Source organism: Lycium barbarum, chromosome 12, assembly GCF_019175385.1.
Source record: "Lycium barbarum isolate Lr01 chromosome 12, ASM1917538v2, whole genome shotgun sequence".
NCBI classification, from domain to species: Eukaryota; Viridiplantae; Streptophyta; class Magnoliopsida; order Solanales; family Solanaceae; genus Lycium; species Lycium barbarum.
The window spans coordinates 102,188,512-102,209,781 of record NC_083348.1 but is presented as its reverse complement, the minus strand read 5'-3'; the positions used below and the strand labels follow the sequence as shown (position 1 = coordinate 102,209,781).

Sequence of the window (21,270 nt, the reverse complement as noted above, 5' to 3'; positions counted from 1 at the left end):
TTCCACACACATAAATGGTCTAAATAAAAAGAAATTATTGTAAAACTATGCCTTAAACATGAGATTAAAATTAATAATTTTAACTAAATTTCAGGTTTTTACATATATATGGTCTAGATAAAAAAACATTATGGGTTCAATTGAACCAGTCCTTCAAAACATACCCGCATTTGTGTGGGAAGGATCGGACCTCATTGGGTTTATTGTAATCTCTATTTTGTAATTTATTGTATTTGTACCTCACTAAGGCCCCTTTTCTCTCTTTTTCAAAATTAAGGTGCACTTTGAATCTGAAATGCATATGATATATAGTGTACTATCTTTTTTGTTTCAATTTGCGTTTTTTTTTTTTAATTTTATAAAGTTATATATTTAGTAATTCTTTAATTCCACTATTTTACATTGTTTCACATGACATCCTTAAGGCCACAAGATTTACAAGGCTCAACAATATTCTAGTTTAAGGCCACAACATTAAAAAGATTTACAAGGCATTAAGAGACTTCAAATTAGACGCCTTCTTCTGAAAGTGGTACTGTTTTCATAGCTTCCTTTTAAACATGCCTGTGCGCTTCTTATTCCCCCCCTTTCCTTTTTTTGTGTGTGTTGTGGAAATATGAAAGCTTTGTCACATGTGTTCAATTTTCTTAACTTCATTGTGGGAGAAACTCTGTCTACAAGACGTATAAAAAATGTCGAAAGCTTACACCCATATGATTCCCTACAAAAGACACCCAGTCAATATATACTGATAGGATTGTCATAAATGTTCATCTCATAATTTACTCAAATTTTCTGTAGACTGTTCTGAAATTAATTCACTCAAGAGAAAATTTCTAGTATATTTCGGCATAATTTGATCGTAAAAGCTTGATGACTTCTTTTTCCACGCTTAATGTTGATGGTCTGATGAACCCTTTGCCGATTTTGGAGAGTTTGATTTAAGTATATTGATGTTGAATATTGAAAAATAAGAATCTTATAACCTTTGCAAATAATTTTTTGTTGAAATGATTTGATTATGAGCTGCAAAGGCTTACTACAGTTGTTGTGTTATGACAAGACTTCTAAAATGACACTTAGTATCAGAATCATGTATGCTTCGAATATATTCCTTTGCTTAGCATATATAAGTTGCTTTCTGGAATTGTTATTGGCTGCTAACATAGTTACATGCAGCTTTTTGGCTTTGCCTATCTTGGACCATGCGGGCATTTTTTTCACTTATTGCTGGACAAACTTTTCAAGGGGAAGAAAGACACAACAGCGGTTGCAAAAAAGGTAAACAGAAATCCTTCTTCTTTGGATAATGTATAATAAGTATCTGGAAAAGAAGTTTCATATTCATCTTGTAGTCACTTATCACATCCTTTCTTTTTTCCTGTTAATAGATTATTTTCATTCTTGATCAATGATAAAACTCTGCTATATTATTTTCATTCTTGATCAAAATTAAATTGGTTTGAATGCCACCTTTATACCCGTCGGCCCTTGAAAGCATAGATGCTGCTGATGATGGCGCAGTTGATCCTAAGGAGTATGAAGCTATGAAGCATCAAGTTGCTCAACTAACAAGAACACTTAATTCCTTGGAGGCTATGATGTTGGGTATGCAAGCCCAAATTAATAGTTTATGATGGATATGTTTAAATGGATATGTATATTATCTTTAAGGTTTTGAATGTAGTTTTAGTTCGAATTAGAAGTACTTTTAAGTTTATAATGTTTAAGTGTTTGAATGATGTTTATGATGTTTAAGTGTTTGAATGTAGTTTATGATGTTTAAGTGTTTGAACGTAGTTTTAATTTTAAGTACTTTGAGGTTGAATTTGATTGTGTATAAGTGTTTGAATGGACAATGTTTAAGTGCTCAAGTGTTTGAACATTGTTTATGGTTATTGTGTTGCATTGTTGATGAATTGGATGGATGTTTTGGTTGATGAATTTGACTATTTGGAAATTGGCAGGTGGGCTGCCAAAAGCAGGCAAATGCTGGAAAAAATATTCCAGATTTTCGACCACAGGTGGTCGAAAATCTGCCCAGATATTTCACAATTTCGACCACATGAGGTCGAAATTGTACCCAGAAAACACGTAGTCGAAAAAGTTAAATATAATTTAATATAAAAATAATTTTTTCGGCCACATGTGGTCGAAAACAATTTTTCCCTTAATTTCGGTAGAATGTGATTTCGACCAAGCTGTTATCGACCTATGCATGTGGTCGAAAAATTGGTCGAAATAAAGGCTTTTTCGACCTCGTGTGGTCGAAAATCCCTATTTTTTTAGTAGTGCAAGTGCTGCTCCCTCTTCTAGAAACTCGAGTTGGCTACCACCAATCCAAAAGCTTTAGCGAAATCCAGAAGTGAGACTCCTCCTCCATTCCTGACTCCGAAGCCGAAACCTCCATGCTCATCATCATAACCCCCGAGGTTGAGCCGATGTGTCCATTGAAATCTCCTCCTATGAATAACTTCTCGGTGGGCGGTATATCTCCCACCACTTCATCCAAATCCTCCCAAAAGCGCCTTTTCTCCTCCTCGTCCAAGCCTGCTTGTGGCGCTTAAGCACTAATAATGTTCAAGGTAAACCCTTCCACAACTAACTTAACCGCCATCATCCGGTCATTGACCCTTCTAACCTCTACGGCCTGGTCCCTTAGCTCAATATCTACTAAAATGCCTACCCCATTCCCATTCAATTTGGACGAAAAATGTTATGCCAACTTCATATCTGGATGTCTAAAGCTAGATTTCGCTTACACTAAAGTTCAAAGTCTGACATACAAGTGGAAACTTCAGACCTGAAATTTTCAACTTCAGTCCAACAGGTTGAAGTTGATTCTATGGTGGCTAAATATTCAGTTTAGTAATTTTCGGCTATAACTTAAATATTGGTCTTCCAAGCGGTTATTTGTGCATTGCCTCTAAATTTTACCATATGTCAATATTTTCTGCAAAACTTACGTACTGATGAAAATTTATGTATTAGAGATTTCTAATAACGTCTATCTAGTAACGTCTATGCGGTAACATGGAGTAATAAGTAAAGATTTTTATAAGGAAAAGTCTTTAGTTTTGGTTGATAAAAGGTGTATTTTCTTGGAATGTTTTCTAATAACTAAAACCAAAAATTGACGTCACCGTGAAGAATATTTTCCAAAAAATGTTTTATGCCACACCAAACACGTATGATAAGTCTTACTTTTTGTGATTATTTACCTTTTCTTATAGTCCATACGCGCTATATTTTATCCACAATATTTGTAAAAACGAAACTAAATTAGTCATTTCAAAATATATATTCCCTCTGTCCTAAAAAGATATTGTTATCCTTTCCTCTTTAGTCTGTCCAAAAAAATTGTTCCCTTTCTATATTTATAAACAATTTAACTTTATATGATAATTTACAACCACACAAATATCTAAGACTTGTTTTAGACCACACATTTCAAAAGTTCTCCTTTATTTCTTAAACTTTGTGTCAAGTTAAAAGAGGACAATCTTTTTGGGACGTAGGGAGTAATATTTTTTTTTTCAGCGAAGAAAAAGTGAAGACGCGGATATAGTTCTTTTATTAATCTTTGAACAAGAAGTTGCACGAGTAGCATCTTTTCCGTGAGGTCAAAGGAAGTTGTTTAAAAATGTATCATTTTTTGGCTTTTTGGATTAGAAAAGAAAAGACTCTTCAGAACTAGTGCATATGTAAAACGAAAAAAGTTCATTTGATTTTATCACTGCAATAATATCTAAAGTGCAGCGTTTTTTAGGTGTTCCTTGAGAATAAAGTCGGAAACAAAAGCCCTTAATTCTATTGTTATACATAACAAATGAAAGATCACGGAAAATTCATCATAATTTCAACAATAGGCTATTAATATTAAGGTTATCAGTAAGTCTTTTGCATAGTAAGTGTTTGTTGGTTCTCACTATTTATTCTCCCTCCCTTTTCTCATTCCCTATACCCTATGTAATTAAAAATATATTTTAAGGAGAAAATTAAAATAAAAAATCACAAAAGGATAATTAGGATGTCATTGCGGGGCCAAGACGCGAGGATCAGAAGTAAAATACTTCAATTTCGTCTTACTTAGAGCCCGTTTGGAATGTCTTATAAGTTGCTGAAAACAGCTTATAAGTCGTTTTCAGTTTTTTTGAGTGTTTGGCTGACCAGTTTAAAGTCATTTTGTGCTTAAAATAAGCCTAAAAAAATAATTGGGTCCGTTTGACTTAGCTTATCTAAAGCAACTTATAAGCCAAAAAAAAATAAGTTGAGCTACCCCAATTTTTTTTTTTTTTTTTGGCTTATAAACTGTTTTTTTTAAGCCCATCCAAACAGGCTCTTAGAGCCTGTTTGGATGGGCTTATGCCTATAAGTTGTTAGCAGCTTATAAGCTAAAAAAAAAATAAGTTGGGGTAGTCTAACTTATTTATTTTTTTGGCTTATAAGCTGCTTTAAATAAACTAAGTCAAATGTGCCCAATTATTTTTTGAGCTTATTTTAAGCACAAAATGACTTTAAGTTGGTCAGCCAAACACTCAAAAAAGCTGAAAACAGCTTATAAGCAACTTATAAGTCAATCCAAACGTTCTCTTAATCCATTTTGCGGTGAACTTTTACCATATCGACCATGTTATATAACTCAAGCTCTTTTCTCTAAATAATATTGTCATGAAGCTCCTTCCCTCTCTTGTCATAATCGATATCCTAGTCCTAGGTGATGAAAGAAGGGAGTACTGTTGGAGGATAGCATAATCTAACATTGGATAAATAGACAATTTGGTAAAGTAAGTAATTTTTTTTTCTTGAAGGAAAGGACATTAATTTAAAGCAGTGAATTAAGAGTTACGTTATTACATATAGGTGTCGATCTAGTAAATTTAGCCCTTAATAAGTATTTGAGGGAAAATAAAAGAAAAAATACAGGAGGCTCGTTCCAAAAAACGTCTTTATCAGTAGTTAATCCATGTTACGTAGTCTGTGTGCTACCACATATAGGCCTCACGGTAAATGTGATTATGGGAGCATGATTAATTACTGTGAGAAGGATTAACAAGGAACGCGCATAATATAGAGTATCATTGAGGAAAATCCTTGGAATACATAACAAGCTATTATATTCAATCCAAGCTTCATCTATTCAATGTGAAATGCGAGTTGCACTTTGATTTTGTCAGAACAATTAAGTCGATGTTACCATATTTAGTCAAATTATTATTACTATCTGCAAGCCACCATTTTTAAATACTCCCACGAATATTCAACACTATTATTAATCAAACGTTGGTACTAATTAAACACTTTGGCATTAGGGACCAACCTAGCTAGTATAGGGACCAACCTCGTTACTAAACAAATTAGTCAAACGCAATTATCCTTTCTTTTCTTCTTTTCTTTTTTCCCCTCTCTTGTAGTTGATCTCTCAAACTACTTTATATTTCCTTTTCAGTTTTTCTTTTTCTTTAATGTTCCTTTTTTCTTATGAGAAAGTAGCTGAGGTTTCTTCTTATTATAGGAAACTGCTAATTAGTGAGGCTGTGCTTAATCCAACAGCTAATGAGTGAAATTGACTTGAGTGTTCAAGTTCATGCATGCATTGTTTGGACATTAAAAGCGCAGCTTGTCGTGCTTATGATGCTCATTCTTACTTAAATAAGCTAACATTAGTCCCAATAATATTGGAACCTCTATAAACCCTTACTTCTGAATTAATCCTTAATTTTCCCGATATATTTTAATATGTTTAAATTTCAGATAATTAATCAACTCAAAGGCCAAAAATCTGTTTGCCGCATACATGAAGTGGAAGTGTGCGCTTGCGATAACTGATGAGGTACATCAAATTGAAATAATCCAATTTTAGCCCGTTTGGCCATAAAAATTATTCACTTTTTCCGGAATTTTTTTTTCACTTTTTTCCAGAATCAGCGTTTGGCCATAAGAATTCCAAATACAGCTTGAAGTTGTATTCCGGAATTCCAAAAACAAGAAAAACTTGTTTTTCAAAATTTTCACTTTTTTCACAACCAAAACAACTACTTTCAACCAAAAACTACAATTTCAAAATCTATGGCCAAACACAACTCCAACTCCAACTCCAAAATTCCAAAAATAGTGAATTTTGTTTGGTTTCTATGGCCAAACGCCTACTTAGTATATAATCCAAAAACTTGAAAAGAACGAATTGGGTAGTTTTGAATAATTAGTAAAAAAAAAAAAAAAATTAACACCCTTTATGCTAGTACTGGCTTTTAATATATACCGGAGTTAAAAAAATAATCCAATGGTATAAAAATTCGTATTATTTTTTATCTTTCCTTTGGCTGTGTCTTGATTTGACGTATAAGTGATACCAATATATTTTATACTAAAAGGTTGGCATAATATTGAATCACGGTCAATGTGGAATAACGATCTAAGAATTAGCCTCCTTGGATAAAACAAGTAGAAGGCTAAATTGTCCTTTCTGCCAAAGACATTTTATCAAGATTATTAAGAAGGTTCAACGTTAAAATTGAAATAAAAAGTTTATTACATTTAAAATCAAATAGATGTGCTCGATTATAAATCACATATCACAATTTTAATGTAAAGAACCAAACAAATGATAAATAATAAATAATTCAGAAATAATGATTAGTGCCAACATTATAATATGGCATAAATTTGTCTGCAAACCGTTTGATATCGTTTAGGATCATTAATAAGCCCTATGATATATCCTTGATTATAAATATAAATATTCACCAAATTTACTATATTTTCTGATTTGTTCTTTTGTTGATGGGGCCTCATAATTTATAGTTAAATTTCAATTTGTTCTTTCGTCGATAAGTTCTTTTTATTTCTGCATCTTCACGTACGTGTTTCAAAAGAAAAGATTGACCTATTTCATGCAACTAATGTTTGAAAGTATACATTTAAAAAAAGTAGTACTAGAAAACAAGCAAATTAAAAAATGAAAGAAGAACTAGAGTTTGGTACTATTTAATAGATTAGGAATAGCTTTCCATTTTGGTTGGTGTTAGGATTAACCAACCACAATCTACCATCTCTTTTACATGTAACAACATACATATAGTTGACTCTATCAGCTCCTCTTGTTTTAGTTCTCAAAATAATTTTGTAGCCTTTTCTTTTTTAATTTTCCTTGAGCAAAAGTCTTGTCATATTAGTGATTAAAATATCATCAGAAGAAATGAAAAAATGTGGCTCTGATGAACATATTAACTATATTATCCTTTTAATCTTTGCCAAATCAGCTCATTGACTTTCAAAATCTCTAACTATCAATTAGATCAACCTTTTTTATTTGTTTAATCAAATTATGCTAGCTAGAAGATTTCCTACACTTTAGTTTTCTTAACTTTCTCGTCCATGGATGTGAGTATATGACTATAGGCGTCATTGTTTGGGTCTAAGTAGGGAAATATATGGAGAATGGAACGAAGTCTGAGGTGTGTCAAGGCACTGTCCTTAAGGATATTTCATCCACATAACAGATAAATTAATTAGACGTATGCCTTAAAATTCACAGGGAAATATATGGAGAATGGAATGAAGTTTGAGGTGTGTCGTCAAGGACACTGTCTTTAAGGATATTTCATCCACATAACTGATAAACTAATTAGACGTATCCCTTTAAATTCAACAAGTTCTTCTAATATAAACTAATAACAGAATTAACAAAATTTTAATAAAGAAAACGCAACTTAGAAGAGATAGAAGAAAGAGCAAGGACTTAGAATTAAAGTTTTGATTAGCTAATAATAAAATTAATAAGTATATGCAAAAATAATTTTTTAAAAGGTGATTTGGATCAGAAATTGCATTTATATCATACACAAGGCCAATTCCCTTTCTTGCTCTTTACTACAAGTTCATTAGCAGGAAATTCTTTATAAAGTGAAAAAAGAGCTCTTCCTAATTTTCATCCATATTCTCCTTTTTTTTTCTTTTTCCAGAAGAGTAAGATTAAGTATCTAAAGGATTGTATATGTGCCATGTCCACTTCATTCAGCTCAACTTTCAGAAGATATGACATGCCGAAGACTAAAAAAGAAAGTTTCTAATTGTGGTTAGACATTTCATTCTTAGCTTTGCCTATTTTTCGTTTGCTTCTCTTAGTTTGGACGACCTAATTTATACCGATTCTTTGAATTAACGATCCTTTCTTAATATCTCAACCTCGTGATTCATTTCTATACAATGAACCTCAAAAGATAATCTCTTTCAATCTTTATCCATTACCTAATGTTCTAGGACTTGATTCCTTAGTATTAATTACATCTTAATCCAGCCTCAAAATTGAGATTAATTTATCACAAAACATAAATGACAAATATCTTTGACAGATTTTAATTATAAATTAAGTTAACACAGCTTGTGCCACAACTTATAAATATATATGGATGAGAATCGACCAGTTAATTAACTAATATTCAATCCTAAATTAGCTGAATAGTTATGATCAGAATACGATAAAAAAAAGAGCTCACCTTCAATTTTTGCTGCTTAATCTTATCTAATCTAATTAAATACTCAATTAGTCGTCTGAACCTAATCTTGACGTTATTTTTTTCCTCGATAATATTGTTGTTAGTATCAACCTCAATAATTTGGACATTCTACCGAACCAACAGAAGCCACGTGAGTGTTTCCCGTAGTGGCTACTTGTCGGGGTGGACGAAACATGGCCCACATTGTCCATCTCAGCAGAAAGTCTACAGTCAAATGTGTGTATTATTAATTTAGCAAAAAGTTAGGCTTTATTTTACGTTTTGGAGAAGGCGCCCAATTACAACTCCTAAAGTGGAAGGTTTGGTTACTTCTTCATCGGTAATGGCTACATAGTCTTATTTCATCTCTTTCTCGGAGACAACTAAGCAAATAATATCGGACGTTGACAGTGTGCTCAAATCATATGCACAATAACATCACATTAAAGTATGCAGAAGCTTTAGGTTGGACTTTCATCGCTGTTCATTGGCTAAAAATATTTCGCGTATTTGGCTCATAAAAAGAATCAAATCCCGTATGACGAGCGTATGGAAGACATTAAGTAAATAAAAGTTTGCTTCAAATTGGACATAATTATTGTTCTTTTAGCTTTTATCAGACTACTTTCCAATGAAATTCGTGTCTTTTGTTACTAGTACTTACTATATATCAAGAAGCTCTCTAATTATTCTCTTATAGTTAATGATTAATAATTGAAAGAGATTTGGTTAAGTGAGTAATTAAGCTTTTTCACCTTCAATCTTTAATCTTTAAGTCAGAAGTTCAAGTCATGTAGTTAAAAGAAAACAAGGGGAAAAAAGTTTCAGTAGCAATGATTAAAGACGGATCTAAGATTTCAAATTTATGATTTTTATAAAAATTCAAATTAATAATATACTAAGAGTTTGGAATTACGGCCAAATATTATAGATATTAATAGATTTTCAATAGTATATATTATTATTTACTAGTACTAGATAAACTTTTGTTCATGTGAACACGTAGCCGGGGCGGAGGGAGGAAGGGCGAAGGGGTTTGGCGGAAAATTACGTTGTAATCCTTTTAATTCTTTCGTGTTTTTACTTTTTCATATTTTGAACTCCCTTAGTGAATATTCTGGCGCCGTCACCGCACGTAGCTAACCCCCAATTGTGCCCTTGAGGTACTTACACGCCATAAATGACAATTATTGATTTATTGTCCTCATTGAAGATGACCTCACTAGACGAAGAAAGGGACGATTAAGTCCACACGAACAAAATTTTCACTCTAAAGCGCAAGCGCATAAGTGCAATTTTCTAATAGGTTCGTACGACTTAGGTTTCTAGAATGTGAACCATCCCTATGTGGCATTCAAGGCGGTGGGTCATCAATGAGCACACTTTGGCGGTGACGTGGGAAGGATTAGACACTAATTCAGGGGTAATTATCTGTTAAGAACTGCTAATTAAGAAACAGTAATGGATAACAAGGAATCTTGAATATACTGCACCATATAATACTCCACCACTACAAATGAAACGTGATTCCATGTGAATGAATATAATTGACGGCTCTCTCCTACTATTGCTCCATTATTTTTGGCTACCTCAAAGTTGCTTTTTACGATTTCGAGAACCACTATGATTTACATATTTTATAGCAACTATTCTGACAAAAGTTCTTGTTCGCCAAACCTCACACAAAAAGGAAGAGACATAGGTGAAAAAAAGGGGGGAAAAAATCAAAGGGCTGACTTGAAAATAAAACTTAAGGGGATAGATTTTTGAAGGCTTTTATTCAAATACGACACCGCCCACAAAGACTTCATTTAAAAAAAAAAATTATCAAGTGTAAAGAGAAAAGAACCAATGGAAACTGGTAAGAGTATACGTGAGTAATATGAACTATAGGTGTGTATGTGGCCATAAAGTAAGTAAAAGAGTACAAGAGTGAGAGACAGATGTAAGCCATGTGCATGGTGCAGCATGACATGATTGAATTTAGTTTCTTGGTCTTAAAGATGAATAATGAATAGCGCAAGAAGCTAATTGCGGATTATTTTTTTTAACCGGGTTAAGGACCAAACAATGCTTTTTTACTACTATGATTATTGATTGGTCTTGCAAGATTTATACGCTGTACCTAAATATCAAGTATAATTTATTGCACCTTTTATGCGACTGTGTCAGCAGTAATATCGCAGTTGACATTGATGAACTTTCTTCACAATTTCGTAAAATATGTTTAGGTCGTGTACCATAACTCCATAAGTCATTTTGTATAATATTCTAATTATTCCATCAAGAAACTAAATTATGAATTATAGTGTCACGTCGAATTTCTACTCCCTTTCAAATTTCACATTCATTTTTCTTCCTCTTTAAAAGGTGACAGAGTTACATCGCAAAATTATCAAGTAGTAGATTATATTGGTTAAACAAATGACAACTAACAGAGCTATTTTCCAGCCCGTTTGAATTTCCAAGCTTACCTAATGGCATACACATATGATTATGCCAATTATCATTTAATTAATCATTAAAAATGGAGTTGAAAAATGAAAGCTGAGTATGGAGATAAGGAGGTGCTTTTTGTCAACTTCAACACGAAAGCGACGATTTTTTTGCTATTAAAAATAAAGCCAAAAACTGCCCAACTCAAGCTGATTTTAGAAATTATTAAGTTACATTTGTGTGTTAACAAACTACTATAAGACCTGGTGTTTCTCCCTAGCCACACTTTCCTCTGAATACCAATAATCTTTCTCCTACAAGCTTTCTTTCTCTGCTTATTTTCTTCCCTTAACCCCACTTCCTTTTATTGCATATTATTTCACTTCTTCATATAATTGTCCTCTTCTCTCGCTTTCAATCATCTAAGTATAATAATTGTAGCTTGTTTCTATAAATATCCAATTTTTTTATGTTACACCTTAAAATAATTTGATTACAATTTGGAGAAAATTAAACTAGAAAGTATGGAAACTGTGTGTGGATATGGTGATCATGAAGAAGAAATGGATTTGCCTCCTGGTTTTCGTTTTCATCCAACGGATGAAGAGCTAATCACACAATATTTAGCCCCAAAGGTTCTTGATAGTAGCTTTTGTGCAAGAGCTATTGGTGAGGTGGATTTGAACAAAGTTGAACCATGGGATTTGCCATGTAAGTTTTCTGCACCATCTTTGTTAGATGAATCCTAATAAATGGTTAATTTCTTCAATTAATTGTCTAATTATATGTTTCATGATTATGTTGCAGGGAAGGCAAAAATGGGAGAAAAAGAATGGTACTTCTTCTGTATCAGGGACAAGAAATATCCAACCGGGCAGAGGACAAACAGAGCCACAGAAGCAGGGTATTGGAAGGCAACAGGCAAAGATAAAGAGATATTCAGGTCAAAAACACTTGTTGGTATGAAGAAAACTCTTGTTTTCTACAAAGGAAGAGCACCTAAAGGTGAAAAAACCAATTGGGTCATGCATGAATATAGATTAGACGGCAAATATTCAGTCCACAATCTCCCAAAAACTGCAAAGGTAAATAACCATCAAAAACCTCCCTAATGTAGTTTTTCTGTCAGTCAGTTGATTCAGGATTTAATCTCTATAGTCTAAGGTTTTACGTTATTTGAAAATATCCTATGAATTATTGACAATATTGTTCTATTTTCCAATTTCCTGCAGAATGAATGTGTGATTTGCAGAGTTTTCAAGAAGAGTTCAGGAGGGAAAAAGATACCAATCTCAAATCTCATGAGAAGCAACAGTTTGACCGATAATTCGAGGTCTTCAAATTTGCCACCATTAATGGACATGTCACCATACAACAAGATTACAACAACAGCCAGAAGTAGTGGAGAGACATCTAATAATTCTCATGTGACCTGCTTCTCCGATTCAGTGGAGGAACAAAAACCTCAAACACATCATCATCATAATCCTCTGTCTTATTCCCCTGTTTCTGTTGATTTCCCAAAAAACCCTTCAAATGTACCAAACAATACCATGCCCTACATGGAAAATTTCCAGTATGGTGATTCTGGATTGATGCAAGATAACTCTATAATGAGGTTTTTGCTAGACAACAATTATGGGTCAGAATCGAAACAGACGTTCAGGGGTGGTTACGAGGATCATGACTTCAGTATCAATTCAACTGGGCCAGTGGACATCGATTGTCTCTGGAATTATTGAACATTTAGTAGGGACTTTAGCTTTAGCGAGTGAAGGCGTGAAAATGCAATAGATATAGAAAAAAAAAATAGATTGAATGTGGGACAGAGCACAGAGGGTTAGTGTTGATTATTCCCAGAAAAAAATGTTGTTATTGTTAGATTCAGTGCAGTAGTAGTATTCTGTTGTTTATAGATTTGTCTCTGCTCGGAATAATACAAAAGTTAATTGGTTTGTTAATATTACAATGAAGTTCAATTTTTAAGCAATATAAGCGTAGTTAACTGGATCTCTCTCTTAGAGAAGTTTTATGTAAAACATTTTGTACTTGAATGATTGATATTTCATAATTCATAGAAATATTTGTCTGTCCAATGTGTCTTTTTATATTTTTTCTAGATCCAAAATCCACTTGTCTGACTAATCCTAATTACCCTTAGATTGATTCATAATGGATGAAGCGTTCCTATCAACAGTTCTTCATTTTTATAGCTCAAATTCGAGATATGTATTTTGTTTAAATTCCAGAAATAATTCGTTGTTAAAATAGAACTAAATAAACATAATTATGAAAGGGAAAAACTTTTCACTCCAAGCAGCCTCTTTATTTCTTGATGTTGTCTTTTAAGTACATGGTATTAGAAAATATGATTGAGGTATTAGAAAATATGATTGGCATGCTTTCAAAATCTCAGTTAGGAGGATTCATATTTTTTAACGTATTAGTTAGATTAGTTGGTATGTGATTGCATCATTTGTTGAAGTTTGTGGGCTGCACCATAGCGCAGCATCGCATCACTCACTCCACAGGAGGATTCGTATATGAATTCTTTGCGATTCCTACTGTTAGGCTACCAACCCAGCTTTACGGCTCATCTACAAATTACAACTTGATAACCCGTAGTTCTAAGCTAAATGAAAATAATATTTGAACAAAATATCCCTCCTAATCTTGTATTTTTCTGGAGTTACACAAAAGCCATATTCCATATTTGACATTCATTTGTTTTTACCATATCATTTTACTCCACATTTACTAGGAAAAGGAGATTTACTAATAGAATTTCAATTTTTGTGCACTTATAGTATATAATTTTTTATATATAATTAAATTGAGAGACCTATAAAAAGATGTAAACCGTCCCTAATAAGTCTAATTGTTAACCTAAAGAAACTTAAAGTAAATAACCTACTATAGTGTGAAAAACACCTATAAAAATTCAAACTAAAAAGCTTATAGTACTTCTCATTTATTGAGTCCTGAATATCCATATTTCAGTTTTTTTCCACTAAAGAAAATTCAATAGGGACCAATGGACCATATTAGCTCTAACAGATTAGCCGACCTGTTAAGCAAAAAAATACAAATAAATTAGGAGGATAGGATCAAGTTTTGAACTCGTGATAGCAACATGGCTGCTTTCAGTTAATTCCCAAACTAGTCATTCGTTTATGCTTTCTTGGTTAATTACCTCTCTCAGCAGAGATTCAGTATTTAAACTTAATCGATTTAGTCTTTAAAATTCTTGATATTGAATTCAATAAACTTTTTGAAATTATGATTTTCTAATACTCTCTCTGTTTCAATTTATATGAACTCATTTGACTGGCCACGGAGTTTAAAAAAGAAGAGAAGACTTTTAAACTTGTGGTCCTAAATGAGTCAAATATATTTTGTGTGGCTATAAATCATTGCATAAAGGTAAAATGTTTCCAAATATAGAAAGAGGTCATTCTTTTTAGCACGGACTAATAAGGAAATAAGTTCACATAAATTAAAACAGAATGAGTATTATACTTTTTGAATTTTTATTATTTTTTACATATATCCTTATCTTTCTATTAAATGTTAAATTCGATTGAACCCGTAGCACTAAGGCATATCCGCCAGGGTATACAAACACGTAACTCTAAAGAGTCTTGCTATATTCTCTTTCAAGCTGTAAGTCCTTTGATCACATTGATTAACTAGGATAGGTATAAAATTAGGAGTCTAGGACCCTATGCTTGAAAGTTCAACTATTCAGTGCTCAAAGGGCAATAAAAAATTCGAATTCAGATAGGTTTTTTAAAAAAACAAATTATTGTTCTAGTCAGTTGGAGGAATATTTATTGCGATCCCGATGCAAATGGTCTTCTGCAGTTGTTTTATTCTTAATCTTTGATTTTCTTTTTAATTTCAAAATTTTGAACAATTGATTGGAATGATAATTTGACTCCATAAATTTTAGTCCTGCTGCTGGACTTTCTATGACACAAAATTAACAACTGGGCTTGGAAAAGAAAATATACAACTGGGGCATTTGAATTTAGAGTAACACCTTCGGTATTAATTCTAGAAATTTTACCGGGTATCCTTTCTAAGCGCTGGCATTTAATTTTTATTTATGTTTAAAAAGTCTAGCAAATATAGATATTCGCTTTTGCTTATCTGTGATCAATTTGGTTGAAAACTTTCAAAACATCATTATTGAGTTTTATGAGCTTGATTATTAAAGAAGAAAAAGTGAGTCAATGAATTTCGAAAGTTTTGGATTGAAGCGGATCATTGGGAATTTTTGGGATCATATTAGACTGTTCAATTTTTTGATCATTTTGAAGTAATATGGGTAGGTGAAATCTCTGTGAGCTGGGATTTATGAACAATTAGTATTACGATATGATTTGTACTAAATTCTTGGTGATCTATCTTGACTGATAGCAAGCTCATCTATCATTAATTTTAGGTCATCCACCAGAACAATTTGTACTAAACTTCTAACAATCGCTCGGACTCGTGGCAAATTCATTTGATAGAAATTTCTGGTGATTTTTCAGGGCAATCTGTAGTAAACTCCTGATGATTCGTCAGAACATTCTGAACTAAACTCCTCGTAATCGCCATAAGTTGCGTTCATCGAAACTTCTAGCAATCTTCCAAGTATTTGTAGCCAAGTTCTAACCCAGAAATGATCATATGTAGAGAATTATACCATAACGAAAACTCTGGGCTCCTTACAAGGTTTAGGCAATCCTCCTCCCTTTGAGTTAGCTTTTGAGGTGTGAGTTAGGCTCAATGCCTAATTTGACATGGTATCAGAGCAGGACATATCCCAATTATTGTTTCCCGATAGTGGGCCCCATATTAAAACTTCCCACTCACCAGATGTTCAGCCTTAGGCGTGAGGTTGAGTGTTAAAATATCCCACATCGATGGTTTAAGGGATGGATGGACTCTTTATATGAACTTGGGTAATCCTCCCCTCATAAGCTAGCTTTTGGTGTCTAATTAGGCTCAAGATTCATTCCTTACATGGTATCAGAGCCCATGCATGCTCGTTCCAATGTGGCCCCCAGAAAAAGAGGAGGTAGAATGCCCTCCGACCAATTGACCAGTCCCTGACCGATGGGGGTGAAACGCTCCCGGTCCAAGAATGTGCACACTCCAGACCGAACAGTAAAACCTGATAAAAATAATGTCTGGATCTGGGCCTGAGGGGGGGTATACAGAAATATACCACATTGGTGACGGACGAGATCTCCTTGTAAGACTTGGACAATCCTCCTCCATTTGAGCTAGTTTTTGGGTGCGTGCTAGGCCCAATGCCTAATTTGACAGCATAACCAATTTAAACAAAGTTAAAATTTAAATATGTACATATGTAATTATGAATGAATCTCGAGGTTAATTCAAGTATTGGCTCGACGTTTCCTTTCTACTTTTCTTTTTGTGTCATTATCCGCTTAGCGAAAATTTGGAGAATGTTGGAGCTGATCCAACATAGATTGAATAATGTTTAGAAAATAATTAGAAATTACTTGTAGAATACTATATGTTAAAATATTTCACATAACAAGTTGCAAAAGAATCGACTAAATTCTAGCCAAATGATATTTTGTTTGGCCTTTTGAAATGTGTGGCAATTATGTTGGGGCAAAAGAAGTACTTAATTAATTTGAATATTCACTGCTGAAAAAAGGAAAAAATCAACGTCCAGAACCGACGGACTGCGTCGGGTTTTCAGTAAAATCTCTTTTCGGAGACCGACGGAGTCCATCGGTTATGTTAAAAAAAAAAAAAAAAAGTCCGTCGGTTTTTTCTTTTTTAAAATAAAATAATAAAATGTAGCAACTTGAAATCGAACCCGGGTATGTTCCTTGGCATTGAAGGGCTCTACCACTAGACCACTCATGTTCTTTGTTCAAATACTTACATTGATTTAATTTATACTGTTTTTTAGCTTTAAAAACCGACGAACTCCGTCAATTTTTTTATAAAATTTTTTTAAAAAAAAAACAAAAATAAAAAAGCGACGGAGTCGGTCGGTTTATTTTAAAAAACAATATAAAAACAATATTATTTTTCACGCATTTTCGTGCGAAAAATAACCGACGCAGCCATCGGTTTTCTTTAAAAAAAGATTTTAAAAAATTATCAAAAAACCAACCGACGGAATTCGTCTATTTTTGCCCTTTTTTAGCAGTGATTGGTGAAATAGTATGTCACCGAGAGCTTTTGGAAATAGCTTGTAAAAGTCTTGATTAGTACTCGATCGAGTTGAATGGTCAAGTTTTTTATATTTTTAACGTAATTGTATGCAGTCTTTGTATGAAATAATTACAGTAACAGATTATGAAGATATCCAAATTCCAAAGGGTTTATTTTTGTTCTGGATTATACCAAAAATATTGCCTAAATATTTTTGTTTAAATGGTCAGAGTCTTTCATAATATATATCCTTTAATCTCTATGAGAGAGTTGAAAGTCTACCGTCCTTTCAAAATTAATATTTCTACAAGGCCAATTAGAATGATAACATATAAAATATCTTTTAATAATGAATTGTCCCGGAAAGAAGCAGAAGTTTCAATTTTCAGTATTTATTAATTACTTGGAAGAATAGTACGTACTTGGTATATTTAATTTTTTGTTTCGGACTTAGTATATTTTATTTATAATATTCAAAATTATTACTTAGGTCAAATGATCTATTTATTTTCTAATTAACATACGCGCCTCAAGAATAATCTTGTTTTTGGATAGATTTATCATACATCATTTAGTCGTGGATTATGTGGCATTAAGTTGAGAATTTACCCAAATGTACTACGTATATTCTTTATTTAATTTTTTAATTATCTATCAATGATTTGGTCCAACTCCTACTTTATGATTGATATCCCCCATTTTTATATTTCTTTGTTTCTCCATTATCAACATAATGAATCTCCGTCCCCTTAGGAAAAGAAAAATATACTTTATACACAAAGAAAGAAAAGCTGGCCATTGCTGATGTATAGGTGAGTTGAATATACTTGATCTATTATGTGATAATGTTTGAGTTAAGAAAAGTTAAAACTAAAGTTGAAAATCTCACACTTGGTTTGATATACAGTCAAATCTCTCTATAATTGTCATTCGTTATAACAGCATTTCACTATTACAGCCTGATTTTCTCCGGAACCGATTTTTCATGTTATATTTTGCTTATCTATAACAACATTCTGCCTATAACAGCAATGACATCCATTATAGCGGTACACTCTTTGTAAAATTATATCTCTATAAAAACTATACTCAAATAGCGTGTAATAATATTTTGTAAGAAATATATTATGTGACAACAAAAGTGTCGATGAAGACCCTCAACCTATTGCTACTTGGAGATAGAAGAGTCAACTGTTAAGCACTTAGACAACCTTCAAGGGAAAGTTATTGAATTTCCTTTTGTTGAAAGTTTGGACAAAATTCTTCATCAGTTCAAGCGTTATATTATTACTGGGAGACTAGAATTTACGAAACAACCTACAATTGTAGAGTTCTTACATCAAACTTGAAATATTTAGATTCTCAATTAATTTAAAATGCATATGTTCCATAGATTTTAATTTTTTATATGTGTGGTACAACTAGTTATGGATTTAGTAGTCATTTATTAGTCTTTTCAATTTTTAGTTTATGGGTTATGAAAATCAATTGAGATTTTAAAATTTACAAGTATATTTTTATCATTTATAACATAAAAAGTACAAAAAGTTAATCGTTTGCGTACTTTTATTTATAACAGCTAAATGAGATCTAAATATCGAATCCCAGTATACATGCATAACAGCACTTCACTATAGCAACCATGAAATTTTCGGACAAATGCTGCCACTGTAGAGAGATTTAACTGTATTCAATTCTAAAACATTGGTTGCTTTCTTGCTCCAATATGACTTTAAGTGTAAACATTTTTTATTTTCTTTAGATTTTTTGGGGGGATTTTTTTTAAAAAATAATAATTTTCTATTAAAAAAAAAAAGTCAGAGAAGGAATGGAACGTGAAAGTGTGAATACATGGGTTTCCATAATACTATATGATTTTGCTCGATTTTAAACGGAAGGAAAAGACAGAAGAATAGAGACAAAGCATCATTATATTCTGCGAATTTACGTCATTTGTCTTTGGTCTTTTTTTTTTTTTTGCGGGGTTTTCATTTGTCTTCTGTTCCAGCAACTCACAATAATGTCGACTACTGTCATGGTTTCACTCATTCATCTTCCTACATTAAACCAAAAGCTAATCAAGAATTTGAAGTTTATGAATTTTAAATACGATCTTAAGTTAATATACAATAATAATTAGGTTCACTGTGTCTAAACAAAAGTTATAAGTTTCATGTGAACCCATTTGTTGTCAGAAAAGTATTACAATATTCATATCGAATAAACAGATTCTTAAATTAAGATTAGATAGGAGATAAACCTTCCTACAGTGAAGTGAAAGGCTATAGATTGCCCGACAAAACATGTACAAGAGTAACTGAAAACAGAGTAGGAGCCCGTTTGGATTGGCTTATAAGTTGTCTATAAGTTGTTTTCAATTTTTTTGAGTGTTTGACTGACCAGCTTAAAGCCATTTTGTGCTTAAAATAAGCCCAAAAAATAATTGGGTCAGTTTGGCTCAGCTTATCTAAAGTAGCTTATAAGCTGAAAACAGCTTATAAACCAAAAAATATAAGTTGGGGTACTTATTATCTAAAGTAGCTAATAAGTTAGATCAATTTTTTTTTTTTAACTTATAAGCTGTTTTCAACTTATAAGCTACTTTAGATAAACTAAGTCAAACTGACCGTAGGAAATGTGGAGAAGACACATTTTGGGGAAGAAAAAGAAGATGGAAAAATTGAGAAGGCATGACGAAAGTGCCCTTATAATCTTCACTAACAAACCCTGAGACGACAGCGTTGGGCTAGTCTGCAGGCCCACAGAACAATGAGCCCACCTTCCTTCTTTGTTGGGTTCTTTAACAGCTCAACGGAAAAATGCCACATGTAGCCCCTCAGTTAGTAATAAACTGACACTTTCATGACTATTCCATATTATGTCGGCCGCGTTGTCTTTTCACTACAGGTCATCTCAGTTTTCACCCAATTATTGAGCCGTAGTTGTTTGGGCCACGTGCCCCAATTCACATTTTTAGTAGAAGAAGAACTCACAAGATATCAACTTCTAGTTGAAGTTTAATAAGTACTATTTCTTTCGTCACAAAACGATTGTCCTCTTTTATTTTGATACAAATTTTAAAAAATAAAGATTTTTTTTAAAAACGTATGGTCCAAAATAAGCCTTAGATATTGTATAACTGTAAATCATCTCATAAAGTTACATTATTTCTAAATATGGAAAAAATCTTTTTGGGATAGATTAAAAAGGAAAAGAGGACAATCTTTTTGGGACAGGGGGAGTAGTTACTCTTTTTATTTTAGTTTATGTGAACCTATTTTCTTTTTAGTATGTGTCAAAATGAATGACCTCTTTCCTAATTTGAAAACAAATTCACTTTATGAAATGATTTACAGCCACATAAATATTCAAGACTTATTTTGAACCACAAATTTTAAAAGTCTTCACTCTTTCTCAAATGTCTTACCCAGTCAAATAAGTTTACATAAATTGAAACGGATGGAGCATAAGTCTACATGTGCATGATTTCAATACCATCGTTTCAAAGGTCCCGACTGATTTACACAAACGTCTTTTTCAAATAGTCTTTCTTTTTCTCCTTATTTTTTAAAATTATGCAAATATAATCATTAAGGCTGACAAAATATTAGATTATCGTCTAATGTCTACAAAATTTTAAAACGTCATCTTATGTTTTCTCATAATATTTTCAATTTGCTCACGCTAAATTTTTACGATGTGGAGTAAAGATCCATAAATTGCAAGAGAAATAAAAAGATGATCATTTACTAAATAGATGTCTTGCTCACATGCTTCTAGAGCTACTCAATTAGCTACGACACCTACTGTATTTAGCGACGGAGCCAGAATTTTTACTAAAGGCGTTCAAAAATATAAAGAAATAATCGTACGAAGAAGTCAAGAGGATTCAACATCTACTATATATATTATAAATAATTTTGACCTTATATATACAATGTAATATTTCACCTAGGCCTAACCTAGCTCCGCCGCTAACCGTAAGATCACAAGGATGTCCTAAAGTTCCTCTTTACTTCGCCTTCTAAATATCTTTGGAAAAAATGCACAATATTCGCAAACAATTCAAGAAAAAAGTAGTTGAAACTTAGAGCCTGTTTGGATGAGCTTATGCTTATAAGCTGCAAATAGCTTATAAGCTAAAAAA

At 32.5% G+C, this 21,270-nt stretch overlaps 1 protein-coding gene across 1 annotated transcript; it reads left to right on the top strand.

Moving 5' to 3' along the window:
- Nucleotides 1-11,173: 11,173 nt before the first annotated feature.
- LOC132623908 (NAC domain-containing protein 92-like) lies at nucleotides 11,174-12,897 on the top strand. Its single transcript, XM_060338718.1, has 3 exons — nucleotides 11,174-11,645; nucleotides 11,742-12,019; nucleotides 12,167-12,897. Exons 1-3 carry the CDS (start codon nucleotides 11,459-11,461, stop codon nucleotides 12,674-12,676), a joined length of 975 nt encoding a protein of 324 aa, XP_060194701.1. The 5' UTR covers nucleotides 11,174-11,458; the 3' UTR covers nucleotides 12,677-12,897.
- The last annotated feature ends 8,373 nt before the right edge of the window (nucleotides 12,898-21,270 follow it).

Coding starts and splice junctions, on each gene's coding strand:
- LOC132623908 (XM_060338718.1), top strand. CDS start 11,459: ATGGAAACTGTGTGTGGATATGGTGATCATGAAGAAGAAATGGATTTG. Junction 11,646..11,741: donor TGAACCATGGGATTTGCCAT/GTAAGTTTTCTG, acceptor ATTATGTTGCAG/GGAAGGCAAAAATGGGAGAA. Junction 12,020..12,166: donor ATCTCCCAAAAACTGCAAAG/GTAAATAACCAT, acceptor AATTTCCTGCAG/AATGAATGTGTGATTTGCAG.